At 43.7% G+C, this 20315-nt stretch overlaps 1 protein-coding gene across 4 annotated transcripts in view; it reads left to right on the forward strand.

The window, feature by feature from the left end:
* CNTNAP5 (contactin associated protein like 5) overlaps positions 1 to 20315 on the forward strand; it is a 531488-nt gene that overhangs the window by 172512 nt on the left and 338661 nt on the right. For all 4 annotated transcript variants that reach the window (XM_030209381.1, XM_030209382.1, XM_030209384.1 and 1 more), the window contains exon 5: positions 7951 to 8094. In XM_030209381.1, the coding sequence (XP_030065241.1) occupies positions 7951 to 8094 (144 nt within the window). The remainder of the gene's footprint in view (positions 1 to 7950; positions 8095 to 20315) is intronic.

Consider the following 20315-nt stretch of genomic DNA (forward strand, 5'->3'; position numbering starts at 1 on the left):
GTACACGTCACAGCAATGTACAAAAAATAAAACAAGTTACTACAAAAAAACAAAACAAAACAGTTAACAGAAAAGAACTCCATCTAGGATAGGAAAGAGTACAATCACACACTCAAATTAAAAAAAAAGTTAAAACACCAGCCACAACCGAAGGATCCATTAGTGTGCAGGCCAGCCAAACCCTACCATTCAAGAAGTCCAAAAACAGACTGAAAGAAGTGGGATTTTAAAAGAACTTTAAGCTTAGGAAATGAAATTTTGAACAGATTGAGAGGAAAATTATTGCAGAGGAATTGGGATAAAAAGCAAAAAAGCTGAATTACATGTTGACTCAAAACGGGCCAATTTTAGAGATGATATAACCAGTCAGTGAGTGTTGAGGTATCTCAATAAATGGGTGGGCGTGTAAAGGACAGTTACGGATGAAAGATAGGATGGAGCACCTAAGATTTATGAGTTTTACAGAGCACCTTAAACTAAAACCGATATTTAATAAGTAACCAGTGAAACTGCTTTAAAAGTGGGGTAAAATGGTCTTTTCTCTTATCATATCTAAGAAAAACACTTTTTCCTATAAAAATGGCAAGACCTATATTGTTAATTTTACACGAACTTATTCATAGAGTCAGACAGTAAAATTGAAACAGGAGGAAAATCATCAGAACCCCACCTTCTTATGTTTTAAGATAGAACTTAGTGGATGATAACCTCATTGGCATAAAAATGTCCCAAAAATTGTTCAGGTTCTATGCAATAGACTGGGCGTCTAAATGGCAGATGACGTTTAATGTGAGCAAGTGCAAACAGATGCATGTGGGAAAGAGGAACCCGAATTATAGCTACGTCATCTAAGGTTCCACGTTAGGAGTCACAGACCAAGAAAGGGATCTAGGTGTTGTCGTTGATGATATGTTGAAACCTTCTGCTCAGTGTGCTGCTGCGGCTAAGAAAGCAAATAGAATGTTAGGTATTATTAGGAAAGGAATGGAAAACAAAAATGAGGATGTTATAATGCCTTTCTATTGCTCCATGGTGCGACCGCACCTTGAATATTGTGTTCAATTCTGGTCGCAGCATCTCAAAAAAGATATAGTGGAAATTAGAAATGGTGCAGAGAAGGGTGACAAAAATGATAAAGGGGATGGGACGACTTCCCTATGAGGAAAGGCTAAAGCGGCTAGGGCTCTTCAGCTTGGAGAAAAGGCGGCTGAGGGGAGATACGATAGAGGTCTATAAAATAATGAGTGGAGTTGAACGGGTATATGTGAAGCGTCTGTCCACGCTTTCCAAAAATACTAGAACTAGGGGGCATGCGATGAAGCTACAATGTAGTGAATTTAAAACGAATTGGAGAAAATCTTTCTTCACTCAACGTGTAATTAAAGGCGGTTAGCTTAGCGGAGTTTAAAAAAGGTTTGGGCGGCTTCCTAAAGGAAAAGTCCCTAGACCGTTATTAAATGGACTTGGGGAAAATCCACTATTTCTGGGATAAGCAGTATAAAATGTTTTGTACATTTTTGGGATCTTGCCGGGTATTTGTGACCTGGATTGGCCACTGTTGGAAACAGGATGCTGGGCTCGATGGACCTTTGGTCTTTCCCAGTATGGCAATACTTATGTACTTATGCTTAGAGCAGGGGCATAGGCAGATCTCAATGGAAGGGGGGCCAGAGCCTAAGGTGGGGGGCACATTTTGACCCGCCTCCCTACCGCCGCCCTCCTGCTGCCACTTCCGCCCTCCCCACGGCCGCTACCACCTCCCCGTTGCCACCCTCCTGCCACCGCTTCCTCCCCGCCACTACTCCCCCCCCCACTACTCCCCCCCCCCACCGCTGTGAAGGTACCTTGACTGACAGGGGTCCACATCCCCCGCCAGCTAAGGTGTTTGCCCCACACTGGTCTCACATTGCCTGGTGCCTGTTCTGTGTTTAGTCACTGTGCACGCTCGTTTTAAAACAAGAACAGGGTACCAGGCAATGTGAGACCAGCGCAGGAGAAACAGTTTAGCTGGTGGGAGATGGGGGCCCCAGAGCCAATTTGGGAGGGGCCAGGCCTCCGTGGCCCCCCCATAGCTATGCCACTGGCTTAGAGTCACCAGAAGCCACAGTTGAAATCATATCCAGTTCCCCAGGTTCTCAGCACATTGCACTAACCATTAGTTTGCTCCTCTATAATGAGGAAGTCTAGGAACCTCTACCTCTTCCTTTTTGTCTTCATTTTCTCCAGGACCTCAGAGTTATATGCATTTGAGATTGTTTAACACTTTCCTTCTATCCATAATTTAAAATATGAGAGAGAGACAGAGACAGAGAGAGAGCGTCCAGCAGTACTATCCTTAAATGACTGCTGCTGTAACCTGGCAATCTCACAAAAAGGGAAGTTTAGTAAACCCAAGGGATTAGAAAAAAAAAATCAAGCGCTCTGAAACTATTAGTTAGGTAATAAAATGATTACAGATCACTACAGTTACTGGTTTCCCAATAATGAAGTGGTATAATTAATATTGATTTGCCCTGTCTCACTGCTCTGTAAGCAGGAAACCTCAAGGAAGAGCAAAGTTTAGCAGTGAAAGACAGTCTCTAGGTCAATTAAAATGAAACAATGAACCTCTCCGAAAAAAAAAAGGAAAGTCACACTTTATCTCAGTAAAGAGTGAACTATAACGTTCTCCCAGAATGAAACATTTCATCTCTTAATCCTAATGGCTAGTCTGAAAAGTTGGGTTACAATTAGGACCCTGCAGTATCCAGAACAGAACAAGATATACAAACAAACACTTTTATGTGACTAGGCTCCATGAAAAAGGGGTTGACATTAGTTATCCTCTCACTGATATTTGGGGATTTTTTTTTTGCATACAACTTTAAAAAGTCATCCATTTATACGTTGATCACTTACCTACTGCTTCCTATCCCCATATCTGGCAAATACATTTATTTATTTATTTGTTACATTTGTATCCCACATTTTCCCACCTATTTGTAGGCTCAGTGTGGCTTACATAGTACCGGAGAGGCCTTTGCGGGCTCCGGTGTGAACAAATACAGGGTGATGTTGTGGTAAGCTCAAGTTCATGTGGCACAGCCACATTAGGGAATCGGAAAACGGAAGAGTTGTGTTATGTCCATTACGTGCTTTAGTTTGGTTGTGTTGCAGAGATTAGGCGTTTAAATTGGATCGGTAGGGTATGCCTTTTTAAACAGGTTGCTTTTTAGCGATTTCCGGAAGTTTAGGTGGTTGTACCTCGTTTTCAGGCCTTTTCGTAATGCGTTCCACAGTCGTGTGCTTATGTAGGAAAAACTAGATGCCTAAGTTGTTTTGTATTTAAGTCCTTTGCAGCTTGGGTAGTGCAGATTTAGATAAGATCGTGTTGATTCGGATGTATTTCTAATTGGTAAGTCGATCAAGTCTGTCATGTAACTCGGGGCTTCTCCGTAGATGATTTTGTGAACCAGGGTGCAGATTTTGAAGGCGATGCGTTCTTTGATTGGGAGCCAGTGTAGTTTTTCGCGGAGGGGTTTTGCGCTTTCAAATCTCGTTTTACCAAATGTAAGCCTAGCTGCTGTGTTTTGAGCGGTCTGAAGTTTCTTTAAGGTTTGTTCTTTACATCCCGCATAAATGCCATTGCAGTAATCAACGTGGCTTAGTACCATTGATTATATCAGGTTGCGAAATGTTTTCCTCGGGAAGAATTGCTTCACGCGTTTGAGTTTCCACATTGAGTGGAGCATTATCTTTGTTGTGGATGCCACTTGGCTCTCTAGTGTTAAGTTACGGTCCATTGTAACGCCGTGGATTTTCAAGCTGTCTGAGATAGGAAGGGTGTGATCTGGGGTGTTGATACTTGTGGAGATGTCCGTGCTGTGTTGGGATGAGAGGATGAGACAATATGTTTTTTCTTTATTTAGTTGAAATGCATTTGCCCATGAATCCATGATGTTCAGGCCGAGCTTGATTTCGTTGGTGATTTCTGTCAGTTTGGTTTTGTAAGGAATGTATATTGTGACATCGTCTGCATATATGAAAGTGTTAAGGCCATGGTTGGATAAGGACTTGGCAAGTGGGGTCATCATTAACTTGAATAGGATCAGTGATAGCAGCACTAGCTGACTTGGTTGGGTCAAGGTTTAGCTATTTGAAAATATTCAAGTCTATAAATTTGTGCAATACAGATAAACACTCTCTAATCTTTTATGTAAAAACAACCCTCCTTCCTGTATTAACTAGAAATAATTTACCCGCTGCTTCCATGTCTTCAAAATGGCTTTGATTAAGTGGAGGGTCTTGAAGTTGAACAGTATCCCCTGAATTCTAAAAATAGCTCTTTAAATTCTATGTGCAAATTTGGTCACGCACCCAAATTGCTAATGCAATTTAATTAAATAACAAGGCATTAATGCTGATAATTGGGCCCTAATTAGGGGCAGACTGATCATTCAGGCAACCGGGCAATGCCTACGGGCCCAGAGGCTGTGCCCGGGTGCCTGCTGCACACTACAGCTCTCCTCAGTCCTACCTTTAAAGGCGCCACTGGTGATCTAGTCGCCTCTGCGGGGGTGTGGGGGGGAAACATGTTCCTTCCTGCGCGTTGTGCTGCTGCTATTCTCCCTGCTCGGCACTGCTGTATTTTTAAAATGGCAGCTGAGACTCCCTGCGGAAGTCTTACTAGACTGTCGAGACCCGCGAGACTACCGCGGGAAGTCTCAGTCACCATTTTAAAAACATGGTGGTGAAGCAGGCAGACAATAGTGGCAGCGGACAGGAAAGAACATGCTCCCCCGCCCCCACAGAGACCACTAGACCACCAGGGCCCTTCAGGAAGGACCGGGACAGCGGGGGTGTCTGCTGCAGCAGTAGGGGGTTGTCAGGCAGCAGCCGGGCAGGGGGCCTAGACCACCCTCGGTCCGCCCCTGGCCCTAACAATCAATTATCGGTGATAATTGGCATAAATTAAAATCTACGCATGTAAATTTGCATACCTGGATCCGCGCATGGATCAAAAAAGGCATGGCCATGGAAGGGTCATGAGTGAATCGGGGTGTTCTTGCAATTTAGGCGCATTGTTAGTGGAAATGGTTGCGCCTACATGTAGTCATGGATCCTGGCGCTTAGCCCGATTCTATAAATGGTGCTTAACTTGGAGCGCTGTTTATAGAATAGCACTTTTTCCGGCGCCAAGTTTTCAGCGCTATTTGTAGAATTTAGTCCTATATCGTGATAGTGTTAGAAGAAATTATTTATTTTGGGGAAAATAGCTCTAGAGCAACTCGCCACTGTTTATAATTTAAGAGCAGGTGCTGTATTTATAAGTTTTAGGATATTAATTTCTCCACCAATCACCAAAGGTGATAATTGCAATAAATTGAATAAATTAAGTATATATATATATTCAGAACACAAGGAGACCGTATTTTTAGCTTCAAAAAGATTGATTTAATATACAATTGCACACGAGAGGTAGGTTTTTAAGAGGATCTTTACAGGTAATCTGTGCATAAAATAGAACAAAGTAGCAGGTAGGTTAACTTACAAGTCCTTGTTATAAGCATGCTGTGGTCCAGCTGATTGATGAGCACATGTTTCAGGAGCAAGGCATCAGCGGACCCCAAAGAGAGCAGCAGGTCCCAAGAGGAGGCAGGTCCCAAGAGAATCTGAGTTGTTTGCAGTGAAGAGAATCTGAGTTGTTTGCAGTGAAGAGAATCTGAGTTGCTGGCAGTTGATGAGAATCTGAATCTTGGGGAAACAGCTTTTGCTTTTATACCTTGCAAGCTGCAGGAGGATATGCCATGTGGATCTTTGTCCTGGTTTCCACACGACCCTTGAGCATTTGCAAAGCATTGTGGTATCTTGGTCTCATGTCTGCACACGACCCCTGAGTTGGTCTCATGTCTTATGACATCACGAGACTTAGTCTGGATTTTGCTGGCAAATGTCTTTTGATGTCCTGTTCAGTCTCTGAGGCAGATACACATTACAAGTCCTTCCTTTCTGCACATGTCTGGAAGCTGATGGGAGGGGCAGGTATACCTTTGACAAGCAAATGTCCTGTTTATGCTTCTCCTGAGTTCTTTGTTTTATTCAGGTGTCCACCTTAGTCCATCTTTTGTTAGGTGGGAGGGCAGAGGAAGCTCTTTTGTGTTTAAGTGTTTGTGATCCCTGCTCTCAGAAGTTCCCAGAAAAAGGAATGGAGAGAGAGTGGCTTGAAATGAAACTATTCTCTCTGCTGCCGTGCCAAATATATATTTTTAAAAGATACACAAATATATTGCTGTATATATAATCCAGCAAATATGCTACATATTTCAGTAATAAACTGATACTGTTACATTAGTATGAACTTAGGGAAGAAAGGCAATTTTTTTTAATGGGCCGGGAAACAGGCGTGTGCTAAAATTAAAACTTGCATGTGCCTATTTACGGCCATACATTGATCTAGTGGTAAGGGCTCATGTGCTACCCACATGGTCATAGTTCAGCGTGCATCAACTGCTGATTACCGCCAGAAACACCACGCACGGTAGAAAATCAAATAATAATGTCTTCCAGCGGACTAAACGCATGCCAAATTCGAAATTACTGCCAGGGGGTGCGCTAGCCTGGCGGTAGTCTTGTTTTGGTGCACGCTGAATGCAAGTGGACCATACCGCAGCTTAGTGAAAGGGCCCCTTAGAATATATGTGGGAGAAGGGCGACGAAAATGATAAAGGGGATGGGACGACTTCCCTATGAGGAAAGGCTAAAGCAGCTAGGGCTCTTCAGCTTGGAGAAAAGGCGGCTGAGGGGAGATATAATATAAAATAATGAGTGGAGTTGAACAGGTAGATGTGAAGCGTCTGTTCACGCTTTCCAAAAATACTAGGACTAGGGGGCATGCGGTGAAGGTACAATGTAGTAAATTTAAAATGAATCAGAGAAACATTTTCTTCACTCAATGTGTAATTAAACTCTGGAATTCGTTGCCAGAGAATGTGGTAAAGGCGGTTAGCTTAGCGGAGTTTAAAAAAGGTTTGGACGGCTTCCTAAAGGAAAAGTCCATAGACCGTTATTAAATGGACGTGGGGAAAATCCACTCTTTCTGGGATAAGCAGTATAAAATGTTTTGTACATTTTTGGGATCTTGCTGGGTATTGGCCACTGTTGGAAACAGGATGCTGGGCTCGATGGACCTTTGGTCTTTCCCAGTATGGCAATACTTAGGTACTTATGATTTTCCTCATTCATCTTTTTGTTACACTGCTATATGTAGCTACCAAACTTTCAATTTTCAATTTCAATAATAATTTCCTTTTACATACTTCAGCATATAAGATATTTGTAATATAAACACGTACAAATTTCCATCTTTATATTCTTGATTTTGTAAAAAAATAATATAAAATTTCCGTGGAATTTTTCCTTGCTTTCTTCTTTTTCCTCAACTGTGGACTGTGTTGAGTGATTCTTACATAATATTATTTCAAGGAGGTATTTGGGTTTCTCTCTGTTTTTTTCTTTTTTTTTTTCATTTTGTATATAAGAATCTCTCTGATTTCTGTATCAAAGAGTTTCCTTTGAATGTAATGTTTACATTTTTATAAGTAGAAGAGTGGCCTAGTGGTTAGGGTGGTGGACTTTGGTCCTGAGGAACTGAATTCGATTCCCACTTCAGGCACAGGCAGCTCCTTGTGACTCTGGGCAAGTCACTTAACCCTCCATTGCCCCATGTAAGCCGCATTGAGCCTGCCATGAGTGGGGAAACGTGGGGTACAAATGTAACAAATATAAATGTTTACATTTTTATAGTTAACAAAAAAAAATCTAGCTTAAAACCAGTAATAAGCACCTTACTAAGTTGTCTGTGCTAATTCATGACCTAATTTGAGGTGCTCTCTAATCGCTGGAGACACCAAATGGTTTAATTTCCTCTTAGTTGGGCAGGTAATAGAGTGTTGGATTTGTTCTTTCCCAAAGCTCAGTTTCGGAGGGATTCCAGTACCAGGAAAGCCAGGAACCTTTCTGAGGAAAAACTTTCATGGCTGCATTGAAAACCTTTATTACAATGGAGGAAATATCATTGATCTGGCAAAAAGACGGAAACCTCAGATCTACATTGTGGTAAGATGAAAAGAAGTCTTCTTGTTCCTTTGCCTCACTCACAGTGTCCTAATAGCGGCAGCAGTAATTGTAGTTGTGAATAATAGAAAGCAAGAACTGAATCCCCCCCCCCCCCCCAAAAAAAAAATGATCTATTAAATATTTGTTTATATGTATAACAACCTCATATGTAAAGAATCAATATTCTAATGGATCTAGAAGTGTACTGTTCTAGGTGTACTGTTGACAACGCCCTCATCCTCCCCGTCTCTTCAGCCCGCAATCTCGGAGTCATTTTTAACTCCTCCCTCTCCTTCTCTGCCCATATCCAGCAGACAGCTAAGACCTGTCGCTTCTTCCTCTATAATGTTAGCAAAATTCGCCCATTCCTCTCTGAACAGACCACCCGAACCCTCGTCCACTCGCTCGTTACCTCTCGTCTTGACTATTGCAACCTTCTCCTCACTGGCCTCCCGCTTAGCCACCTATCCCCCCTTCAATCTGTCCAAAATTCCGCCGCACGTCTTATCTACTGCGTGAACCGATACTCTCATATCACCCCTCTCCTCAAGTCGCTTCACTGGCTCCCGATCCACTACCGTATACAGTTCAAGCTTCTCCTATTGACCTTCAAGTGCACTCAATCTGCAGCCCCCCATTACCTCTCTACCCTCCTCTCCCCATATGTTCCCACCCGTAACCTCCGCTCTCAGGACAAATCACTCCTTTCTGTACTCTTCTCCACCACCGCTAACTCCAGACTCCGCCCCTTCTGCGTCGCATCACCTTATGCCTGGAACAGACTTCCTGAGCCCATAAGCCATGCGCCCTCGCTGCCCATTTTCAAGTCCTTACTCAAGGCCCATCTCTTCTCCCTTGCTTTTGGTGCCTAACCACCTTCCTATTCCTGATACCTACACTGACTACATAGTTTTTACCTTTAGATTGTAAGCTCTCTTGAGCAGGGACTGTCCTTCCCCATGTTTAAACTTGTACAGCGCTGCGTAACCCTGGCAGCGCTATAGAAATGCTAAGTAGTAGTAGTAGTAGTAGGTGTAACCCATGGTTTGTTTGAGAACATGATAGAGTGAGTCAGTGGCGTAGCAAGGGCGGGGCAGTAGGGGCGGTCTGCCCCGGGTGCACGCCGCTGGGGGGGTGTCGGCTCTACTGGTTCCCTGCTCCCTCTGCCCCGGAACAGGTTACTTCCTGTTCCGGGGCAGAGGGAGCAGGGAACTAGCGGAACCGACACCCCCCCAGCGACATGCACACGGCAGGCAAGAATGAACTCGGGGGGGGGGGGCTTGATGCGCCCAGAGGGGGTGCGCAGCGGTGAACTGCCCTGGGTGGCAGCCACCCTCGCTACGCCACGGGAGTGAGTCCTGGGTGACAGGTCACGGGGGGAGTGGCTAGGGGACCCGGTAGAAGCTCAGAGAATATATAAGGGAAGCCCTGGTGAAAGGATCCTGTCTCTGGTTCTGCCTCTTGATAAAGTAACCAGCTCTTGGTGTGGGAGTTAGATGTTAGTTCTTCTGCCAGATGACCCATCGCAAGAGAAGGGGACGTCCTATAGCAGTGTAACCAGCGGATTGATTATCTGGATAGTAAGCTGTTATATTGCATCAGCCATTATAGGAGCCAGAAACTCAGCGGATTGGGGAGTCCGGCCATAAACAGGGCTCGGGTGGAATTGCAGTCTACCCCCGACTGATAGTGAGGCATTCGGGTTGGCAGCCCGAGGGGAGTATGCAGTTACTGGAAGTCCAGCCCGGATGGTATTGAAGTACATTGGGAGTGTGAAATCTGCTCTGGGTTCTGATGGGGCTGCAGGACAGGCATGAGGGTTAAGCATGTGTATAAGCCCAGAAAAGTATTGTTGCTTATGATCACCTGGAAAGCAATATGAAATATAATTGACTGTGTGAAGACCAATGCAATGGGATCCATCAATTAAGAGTTAAATGTTCCAGTTCTTTTAATCCTCTGAGTGTCTTGTGGTTCCTGAGTGGATGAGCTGACGGGACCAGCGTGAATAAGTGCCCCTTCTAACATGGGATAGCAGGACCGGGTTACATAGGCAAAGTATAGTTTAGCTTTAACAGCCAGCTTAAACCATCCCGAAGTAGAAGCTTTGACTCTCAATTCTTAAGCAAATCTTCTTTATTGTAGTACTCAGAATAAACAAAGAAAATCCAACTTACAGTTCAGTTGCTTAGAAGAGAAATGTTGACTTCTGCACATAGAGTCTCTATCTAGCCAGCCTAGAGGCATGGAGATGGCCAGAACCTCAGCCCACTGAGAGGAAATGCTATGGCTCTCAAAAGAAATAAGGGTGACAAACTCAGGGGAAATAAAAGGGGAATGACTTGGAGAAATGTTGCAAGAACTTAATTACAGTAAATTAAGGAGGGATCAGCCCCCTAGAACAGCTCCTGATCACAAATGCATGCTAGCAAAAACTGGGCTCTCACACAGCCCACAAGGGCAGAGAGGGAGGGCTGGCTCTAGCTCAAACTGAGAGCCAATAGGGAAAGCTCACAAGGAGTCAATCACAGGATACTGCAAACTATAGGGGGGGGGGCATAGTACACAGTGCTAACTATTACATAGACAATGTAATTAAATACAAACAATACTCATATCAAACATACATCACAATATGGCCTACCTCCATGAATATGAGGGGCAGAACACTCAATGCCTGGTATCAGTAGATACTACTATTTAAATCCTCGTACTATAAACATTATCCGCATCATATTTAGCACTATTTACTACTACTACTACTACTACTTAACATTTCTAGAGCGCTACTAGGGTTACGCAGCGCTGTACAAATTAACAATTAAGGACAGTCCCTGCTCTGAAGAGCTTACAATCTAAAGGATGAAATGTCAAGTTGGGGTAGTTAAGTTTTCCTGATTAGGTGCCGAAGGCGACATTGAAGAGGTGGGCTTTGAGCATTGATTTGAAGATGGGTAAGGAGGGGGCACGGCGTATAGGCTCAGGGAGTTTGTTCCAGGCATGGGGTGAGGTGAGACAGAAGGGGCGGAGCCTGGAGTTGGAGGTGGTGGAGAAGGGTACTGAAAGGAGGGATTTGTCTTGAGAGCGGAGGTAACCATATATCCAGCTATCCATTGCTCAATATCCGCGGTTAGCAGCTGGAAGATAACCAGTTATATCAGAAGATATAACCATCTATCTGCCAATATGGTAACTGGGTTTGGTGGTCATATTTGGCTGCGTCAAACCGTGGTATATCTTTGACTGGTTTAAAGATAACCAGCTATGTCTGAATATTGACATAACCTGTTATCTTCAAACTGGCCGGTAAATACCCGAATCAGTGGCGTAGGCAGACTTCGGCGGGAGGGGGATCCAGAGCCCGAGGTGAGGTGGCACATTTTAGCCCCCCCCCTGGCGCTGCCCCTCCCCCCCACCATTTTTGACCTCCCCGCTGCCACCACCACCTTTTACCCCCCCCCAGCGCCAACCCTTTCGACCCCCTCTTCCCACCGCTGCCAACCCTCCCCCGCTGCCGTCAGTACCTTTGATGGCAGGGGTCCCCAACCCCCCGCCAGCCGAAGTCCTCTTCGGCACGGCCGCGTTGCTGATCTTCAAGGGCAGGCTTCTGTTTCTGTGAGTCTGATGTCCTGCACATTAAGTAAGCCCAGTACTCTTAGCATTTCTTCAGTTCCAGTTCCCCGTCACTCTCCCTGCCTTCCCCATTCACTCAATAGCAGTGTCAACACAGGTGAAAAAACACAAGAACAGTGGATTATATAGAATTTATTTCCGATAATAAGGTTAGAAGATAATTTCACAATTCACTTTTCACCCTTCCGTCTATTAAGGGAGTAAAGAGATTTAAAATGTTTGATAGAATTCTTGCAGTTCAAACATCGAGATCCTGGAATGATTTTCATATTTGTTTTGCTGCTCAGTTATATATTTTTTTCTTATTCAAGAAAAAATGTAAAACACCTACCTTTTTAAGAAGTTTGTTAAAATTAGTTCTTGCATAAAATTCTGTTTTTTTGCTTCCCAAGAGACTGTCTTGCTATTTTAATTATTATAAACCACTAAGAAACTGAAGGTATCAGCTGTATAGAAGCATATTGTATTGTAATGTATGTCCGTATCTGCTGTTTATTCTCTACCTTGATGTCTGATATAAACAGGGAGGTTATCTGATGGCAGGGAGCACAGTGCTGTCTATCTCATGGTACTCCATACTCACCAAATATATGTTTGAGTGCCCAGGTCCTGGAATATCTGTACAGTTGGTGTCACTGATGATCAGAGATCTTGGGTTGTATATAGGTGGTTTGTTTATTGCTATAATACATTCCAGGGTTGGACTGACCATTCAGGCAACTGGGCAGTACTACTACTACTACTTATCGTTTCTATAGCGCTACCGGACGTACGCAGCGCTTCACACTTGAACATGGAGAGACAGTCCCTGCTCGATAGAGCTTACAATCTAATTATGACAGACAGACAGGACAAGTAAGGGATAAGGGTTAGGACAGACAGGACATATCAGGGATAGGGGACAGTTGAAGGGTTAGGTTTAGGAGTTAAAAGCAGCATCGAAGAGGTGGGTTTTTAGCCTAGATTTGAAGATGGCCAGAGATGAGGCTTGGCGTACCGGCTCAGGAAATTTATTCCAGGCATACGGTGCAGCAAGATAGAAGGAACGGAGTCTGGAGTTAGCGGTGGAGGAGAAGGGTGCAGATAAGAGAGATCTGCCCAGTGAGCGGAGTTCCCGGGGAGGAGTGAAGGGAGAGAAAAATGGATAAAGAATGAGACAAGAAATTATAAAATGGAAAGGAGAGAGAAGGAGGGGAAAAAAAAGAATAAAGGAGAGTGGATAAAGATTAAGACAAGAAAAATTATAGAAACAGAAATGTAGATAAAGGCCAAATGGCCCACCAAGTCTGCCCATCCTCTGTGCCCGGAGACTCTAGGGGGCCCAGAGGCTCTGCCCGGTTGCCTGCTACTGCTTGCTACAGCCCCCACGGGACCCTGGTGGTCTATTATTCCAGAGGCCCTGGGGGGGGGGGGGGGGAGAGAAGCCCTGTCAGTGGGCTAGAGAGTGAGTGGGAGGCCTGCCAGGGAGGGGTTGGCAGAGAAGTTGCATAAATAAGTGACATCAGGGGTGGAGTTTGAGTTTAATAAAAGGGATTGGAGCGAGGTGCATGAGGTCTTTGGTTGCCTGTACCCCCGCCAGGACCCTTGGGAGTATTGAGGGATCCCGGAGTGAAGGAATAAATTCAGGCTGAGTAAAGGAATAGTTGCTGCCCCGTAAGTGGCAACTGGAAAGGAGACAGAGCTTCAGGTGGATGAGGGGAATCCAGCCTGGAAGCAAGACCATGTCAGGGGAAGCCTGCCCAAGGCCAGAGTGTAGCCCTGCAAGGTGCACTGCTGGAAGAAAGACAACCAAAAGGGGGTCTATGCGTGAAAGAAATGGATTGATATCGGGTGTAGGGAGGATCAGCCTTGGGGTTATTGCTGACAGAATAGGATGGGTAAAGGACAGGGGTCTGTGATGTACAGAAGCGTGAAGAAGAGGGGATAAGTTCATCATACGTGGTGTTGAATGGAGCTGTGTGTATAAAAAGGTTCTGAAGTGTTCACCTGCTGGTTGCAGAAGTTCCAGTAAAGTTGCCACTTATCTTCCACCTAGACCGATATGCTCATATCACCCCTCTCCTCAAGTCACTTCACTGGCTTCCGATCAGGTACCGCATACAGTTCAAGCTTCTCCTACTAACCTACAAATGCACTCAATCTGCAGCCCCTCATTACCTCTCTACCCTCATCTCCCCTTACGCTCCTACCCGTAACCTCCGCTCACAGGACAAATCCCTCCTCTCAGTACCCTTCTCCACCACCGCCAACTCCAGACTCCGCCCTTTCTGCCTCGCCTCACCCTATGCTTGGAATAAACTCCCTGAGCCCATTCGCTAGGCCCCCTCCCTACCCATCTTCAAATCCTTGCTCAAAGCCCACCTCTTCAATGTCACTTTCAGCACTTAACCATTGTACCTCTATCCAGGAAATCTAGACTGCCTCAATCTTGATTGACTGCACTTTTTGTCCTTTAGATTGTAAGCTCCTTTGAGCAGGGACTGTCCTTCTTTGTTAATTGCACAGCGCTGCGCAACCCTGGTAGTGCTTTAGAAATGTTAAATAGTAGTAGTAAAGTTCAGTTGCATTTTATAAAACAACTGGAGTGCAGCGTAGCCGTTTGTAAAAGAGGGAGAGCGAGTGCTCCCGGACTGAGAGAAGCAGCTCCAAAAAAAAATAGGTTCTGGAAAAACTCCCAACACCCTGGATCTCTATTCCGGACCATTAAACCAGTGCCAAACTCAACTGCAGGCGAAGTGGGACGTATGTGTGTGGTTTCCTGTGACACTGTGAAGTTTGTGAGCCCGGGTAGGACTCTGAGTTGGAACCGAAGCTGAGCTAGCAGGGTCTGAAAACCGTGTCATACAAAAATGGCGCCCAACGTGGGGTGTTGGGAGTAAAAGGAGAGAGAACAGTTGGTTGTGGATTACAAATTTGGCTGCCCTGTGGATTACAAATTTGGTTGCTTTGTGGATTACAATTTTTTTTTTTTTTTTTTGCTCTGTGACTGAAAGAAAATACATTGAGCGGTGAAGAGACACACCTGGAGAGACTGTGAATACCGATCTGGGATTTACAAATACTACTTGCACCGGGGAAAAGACTGGTAAAATTTTTGAATTCTCCCAGCCCACGAAAAGCCCGTGCAGACGGACCTGAGAGCTGACATCAGCACAATGAGTACCTGGGAAGGGTGGGAGGAAATCATCGAGTCGTCATGGCAGTGTTTCCCGCATTGGTGAAGCGAGAGAAGAGCAAAGTGCTGAAGATGGTGGCAAGTTGTGCGAAATACTGGGAACGAGTTTCTGTTGGACGTTTAGAGTGGCTGATGTCATATGTGGCACTGGAGGGTGGAGGTTGCACGCGTGGACTGGAGGCATTCGCGGCCACCATAAAATCCAGGGAGGAGCACACGGAGAGTGTAAAGAAGCTGGAGATTGTCATAGTCTCTCTACTTGGGTCTGTCTTCTAAACAATTTTCTAGAATTCAGATGATTCAGAATTTCGCTGCAAGGTTGATATTTCAGAAGTCTTGGTGGGATCATATAACACCTTTATTGAATACTCTACACTGATTGCCTGTGCAGGCTTGGGTTGTTTTTAAAGTACTTTGTTTAGTGTTTACATTTTCAGATGGTGTCTGCCATGAAGGTGGCTCCCAAGTTGGTGAACCTGTGAAAATTTAGAGAAACAGCTAGGAGTTGCAAGTACTTGCTGTTAGCTTTCCCGTCTGTCAGTTTAAAACTGTTGCTTCGACTACTAGATAACTATTCCTTGTTTTGTAAAGCCCTAAAACGTATCTGTCTACTAGATCTTGTATTACTAGCAGGGCTTTTTTTGAGGGGGTACTTGGGGCTACTGAGTACCAGCACCTTTTCCATTGTCTGCTAAAATTGACCCATAGTCCCCAAGTTTTAATGAAAGAGTTCAGGCTCTACACACCAATTCTGTCTTGTCATAGATTTTGTGACTGGTTGCAGGGGGCCTGGCTATTGTGGGGTGGGTCCTTCAGTGATCACCCCACCCCTGAAGGGTGGCCTGGCATTTTAGTAACGACACCCGTTTGCTAGAAAAAAAAGCACTGATTACTAGTATTATTGTACTTAGCATTTGAATTTGTTTTTATTTGTACCTCCTGATTGTTGTTATCAGTTTTGAATTTTTGCACATGGTAACTCGCCTTGAATCTAATTCAAGCGAGCTGGCGAGTAATAAATCCCTATTAACATAACATAACATAATGGTGAGCAATTGGAATTCAAAGGAGAGAATGCCCCATCATCTTTGTGCTTCTGTGGAGCTGGCTGTGGAGGATGGAGCAGCGGTGGGTCATGTGGTATGCCCGGGGTGCTTGTACAGAACTAAGCTGGCACCAGTAAAGCTATGCTGTCCTGCTTGCGGAACTGGATTCTATAAGACGGACGGCAGCGGGGCATGCTCGGGCAGCACAAACCCTGTCCAAGTGCTAGATGGGTCGAAGGAGCCTCCTCAGGAGCAAGTGTCCAAAGTATACAAGAATTTATAAAATCTTACTTAGCTTCTGTAGCGATTCAAATGATGTATCTTAATGTCTGTTAACTTCTATTATGTATTTCTCAATAATGTTGTTTACTATGTAAGCCACATTGAATCGGAGTATACGCTCTGGATAATGTGGTATGTAAATGTCATAAATAAATAAATAAACATGTAAAATGTCCACGTTCAAAAAGTGTGCACCCACTTGCATGCAATGTACATGTTGACATTCCTGAGGGTGTGGATTGGGTGGGTCAGGGGCAGAATTTGGATGCACACAGATTGTTTTGTAAAATACGTAAGTACACACAGACAATACATGTACATTTACCCCTGCCTTGGAGCAAGAGTAAAGAAGTACATCAATATTTGCTCACTATTGTATAGCGGGGCTGGTGGTTGGGAGGCGGGGATAGTGCTGGACAGACTTGTACGGTCTGTGCCAGAGCCAGTGGTTGGGAGGCAGGGCTGGTGGTTGGGAGGTGAGGATAGTGCTGGGCAGACTTATACGGTCTGTGCCCTGAAGAGCACAGGTACATATCAAAGTAGGGTATACACAAAAAAGCAGCATATATGAGTTATCTTGTTGGGCAGACTGGATGGACCGTGCAGGTCTTTTTCTGCTGTCATCTACTATGTTACTATGTTATTGGGGCTGGATATGGGAGCCTATAGGCATCTGTGTCACTTGTAAGCATGTGGGATTGCTTAGGAACAGGAAGAATTAAGGGTTACAAAGGATGGGCAGACTGGATGGGTCATATGGCCTTTATCTGCCATCATGTTTCTATACAGTTCTCTTAAAATAGGGCCCCTTTTTGAATTTCTGACATAGGTGTCCTGTGATAAAATCAGACCTACGTCATTGCAGATTCCCTACTTAGAGGTTTGCGTTCAGTTTTGAAGGCCCTCTCTTGCTAAGGACGTAAAAAGACTTGAAGCAATTCAAAGGAAGGTGACAAACGTGGTATGGGGTTTGTGCACAAAGACATATGAGAAGAGACTTGATGACCTGCATATTGATACCCTACACTAGGAAAGGGGGGATAGGTGAGGTATGATATAGTCATTTAAATACTTGAACGGTATTCATTTATAAACACATATTTTCCAGAGACCTGGGAAGTAGTAGAACCATAGGACATGTATTTATTGATTTGTGACATTTATGTCCCACATTATCCCAGTACAACAAAAAAAGTGGGAGAGCGACCAAGGATACCAAAGACAGGAAGATGTACATTAAATGAGAAAGTTTATTTGAAGTATGAAGACTCGACACAACGTCGTGTTTTGGCCGTTAGGCCTGCATCAGGAGTCTATAAAATTATATATATACGATAAAAACAAGTCAAATATTAAATAATAAACATGTAGAATACACACATATATGCATAAATGTAAAAATATAATAAAGTAGATAAATATAAATGTTAAAATAACTGACTATTTTATTTATGAATTAAAATGCATACAAAACTAAATTTATATTTAGGGCATGTGTCTATATCAGAGAATAGTGAATATTGATATATGCAATAAATATTAAAAACAAATCAAATTCAAAAAACAATATATATATATATATATATATATATATATATACAGTACGTAGATAGATAGATAGATAGATAGATATAGATAAAACACATACATATATGAAATTATGAAAACAATGATAAAATAATGATAAAATGTCTGTGTGAATATATATAGTGATAAGACATGACTGTATGTAAATCTGCTTGTACTGAATATACTGGAAATAACCATCAATATAAAATACAATTATCCCAAACAAGTTTAAGTTCAATGTGGCTTGCAATAAACAGTATAGGATACACAACAAAGAATAATGCATAAGAAAGTAATTTGCTGTAAGAATCCAATTTTACAATACAGTATCATAAAGGAACGGGGATAACTATGGATGTTTAACATTTAGAAAATCTTTTTATGAATGAGAAATTGTACATGAAGCAAAGAGAAAGTTAATGATAGATAGAGTAATAACCAATTCGGGTAATAATTAATTGTTTGAGATATGGTTGCTCTTTGTGAGGGTTTGTTTGAATAGGATTTTGCGGAGTCTAGTATATTCTTGTATAGAAGGGAGGTAGACTGATGAGCAACCTCAGAATGTTCTTTTTCACAGAGAGGGTGGTGGACGCTTGGCATGCCCTCCCAGTGGAGCTGGTGGAAACAAAAACAGAGACGGAATTCAAAAATGCCTGGGATAAACCTGGAGAATTCCTATATAAGAAGAGTATGGAGCCGAAATAAAAATTGGCAGTACTTAGACAGCAACTCCAGTACTTAGGAAGTAAGATCAGTACCGGGTAGACTTCTATGGTCTGTGTCCCAAAAATATTAACGACAAATCAGGATCAAGTGTGCGTATTTTATATCACATTCCTATCACATGTTATGAGTGTGGGGTGTTGTGTATCTCAGTGGGGGAGTGGATGATATCTTAAGGTTAAAACATTAGCAAATAGAGGGGTCCTTTTACTAAGGTGTCCTGAAAAATGGCCCGTGATAGTGTAGGCATGTGTTTTGGAAGCGTGCAGAATAATTTTTCAGCGCACCTGTAAAAATGCCTTTTTTTTTTTTTACATTTTAACTGAAAATTGACGTTCGTCCATTTTGGCTTTGAGACCTTACTGCCACCCATTGACTTAGCGGTAAGGTCTCATGAGTTAAACAGGCGGTAAAGGTCTACTTCACGTAGAATGCCTTTTACCGCCTGGTAATAAAAAGTATTTTTTGGTGCACGTAGGGGACGTGTGTCAAAAATGAAATTACCGCCCGGGCCACGTGGTAGCCAGGTGGTCATCCCAAACCGACACGCTTTGGGTGTGCATAGGTGCCTACGCAACTTAGTAAAAGGGCCCCAGAATGTTGATAGCAACATTGTTACATTGTTGGTTTAATCATTCTATATAATAATTTGTACCTCCAACGTTCCATCGCTGTCTGGCTGCCTGGGTTCGTAACATCTGATGACGTCAGCCAGCCTTCAGCGTTCCATTCCCCCTCACTGCCTGCCCTCGCGTCAAAACGTAATGACGTCAGTGGGCGGAACAGTGAGAGGGAAGGGAACGCTGGAGGCGAGCTGACGTCAGGAGGGATGTTATGAACAGAACAGAAGCCAGCCAGCCAGAGAACATTCCGGTACAAATCGAGAGGAGGAGAGAATCGAGGGAGGGAGGGAGGGAGGAGAGGGCAGGGCACAGGAGAATTGATGGGAGAACAGTAGAAGAGAGAGTTGCGGGACACAGATGGGAGGGGATGGAAGAGGAGAATTGCTGGATATGGAGGGGAGGGAAGAGGAGAATCGCTGGACATGGAGGGGAGGGAAGAGAAGAATCACTGGACATGGGAGAGGAGGGGAGGGATGGGAAGGGAGAGACAAAAAATCGCTTACAAGAGAGCCTTTCTAGGGCCCGTTTCCTTGTTGAGGAAACGGGCTGGGTTCCACTAGTGTATTGATCATGGATGTGACTAGGCTGCAAACAAAATACAAAATCACTCTTCTAAGACTGCATCATATCTAATTGCCTTTATGTGGTCAGCATTGTGGCATGTTGCCAACTAATCTATTTATGATGCCAGAGTTTAATCGCAAAGTATGTGCAGAGTGGATGGACTGTGTAGGTATTTATCTGCCATCATTTGCTATGTTACTATGTTACAATTCGAGCAGAAGGACTGCCTAACCAGCCTTGGAGTCAGATGCTATTTTAAGATTCCCACCACCATCAATCTTAGGTACTTTATGCATGTCTCAGTAACTGCAGATGCAGCTAGCCTGAGGAATCATCATTACGTGTGTTCAGTAATCATAAGCAGTAAAGATTTTTGAATCAGAAACCTCTTTTCTGAACTGATGATGCATGCAGGAAGAATGCTGATTATTTTCTAGATTGACTCTGGTGTACAAGAATTGAACGTCCATGCACATCATCTAAAAATGCAACAGTCTATGTTCAGCAGACATGGCTCACTCGCTTGTTAATGTACCACTTGCTTTCAGTTACATGCAATCACATATAAAATATACATACATATATTGAATCCAGGATAGTTCA

This window comes from Microcaecilia unicolor, chromosome 7 (genome assembly GCF_901765095.1).
Source record: "Microcaecilia unicolor chromosome 7, aMicUni1.1, whole genome shotgun sequence".
Taxonomy (NCBI): Eukaryota; Metazoa; Chordata; class Amphibia; order Gymnophiona; family Siphonopidae; genus Microcaecilia; species Microcaecilia unicolor.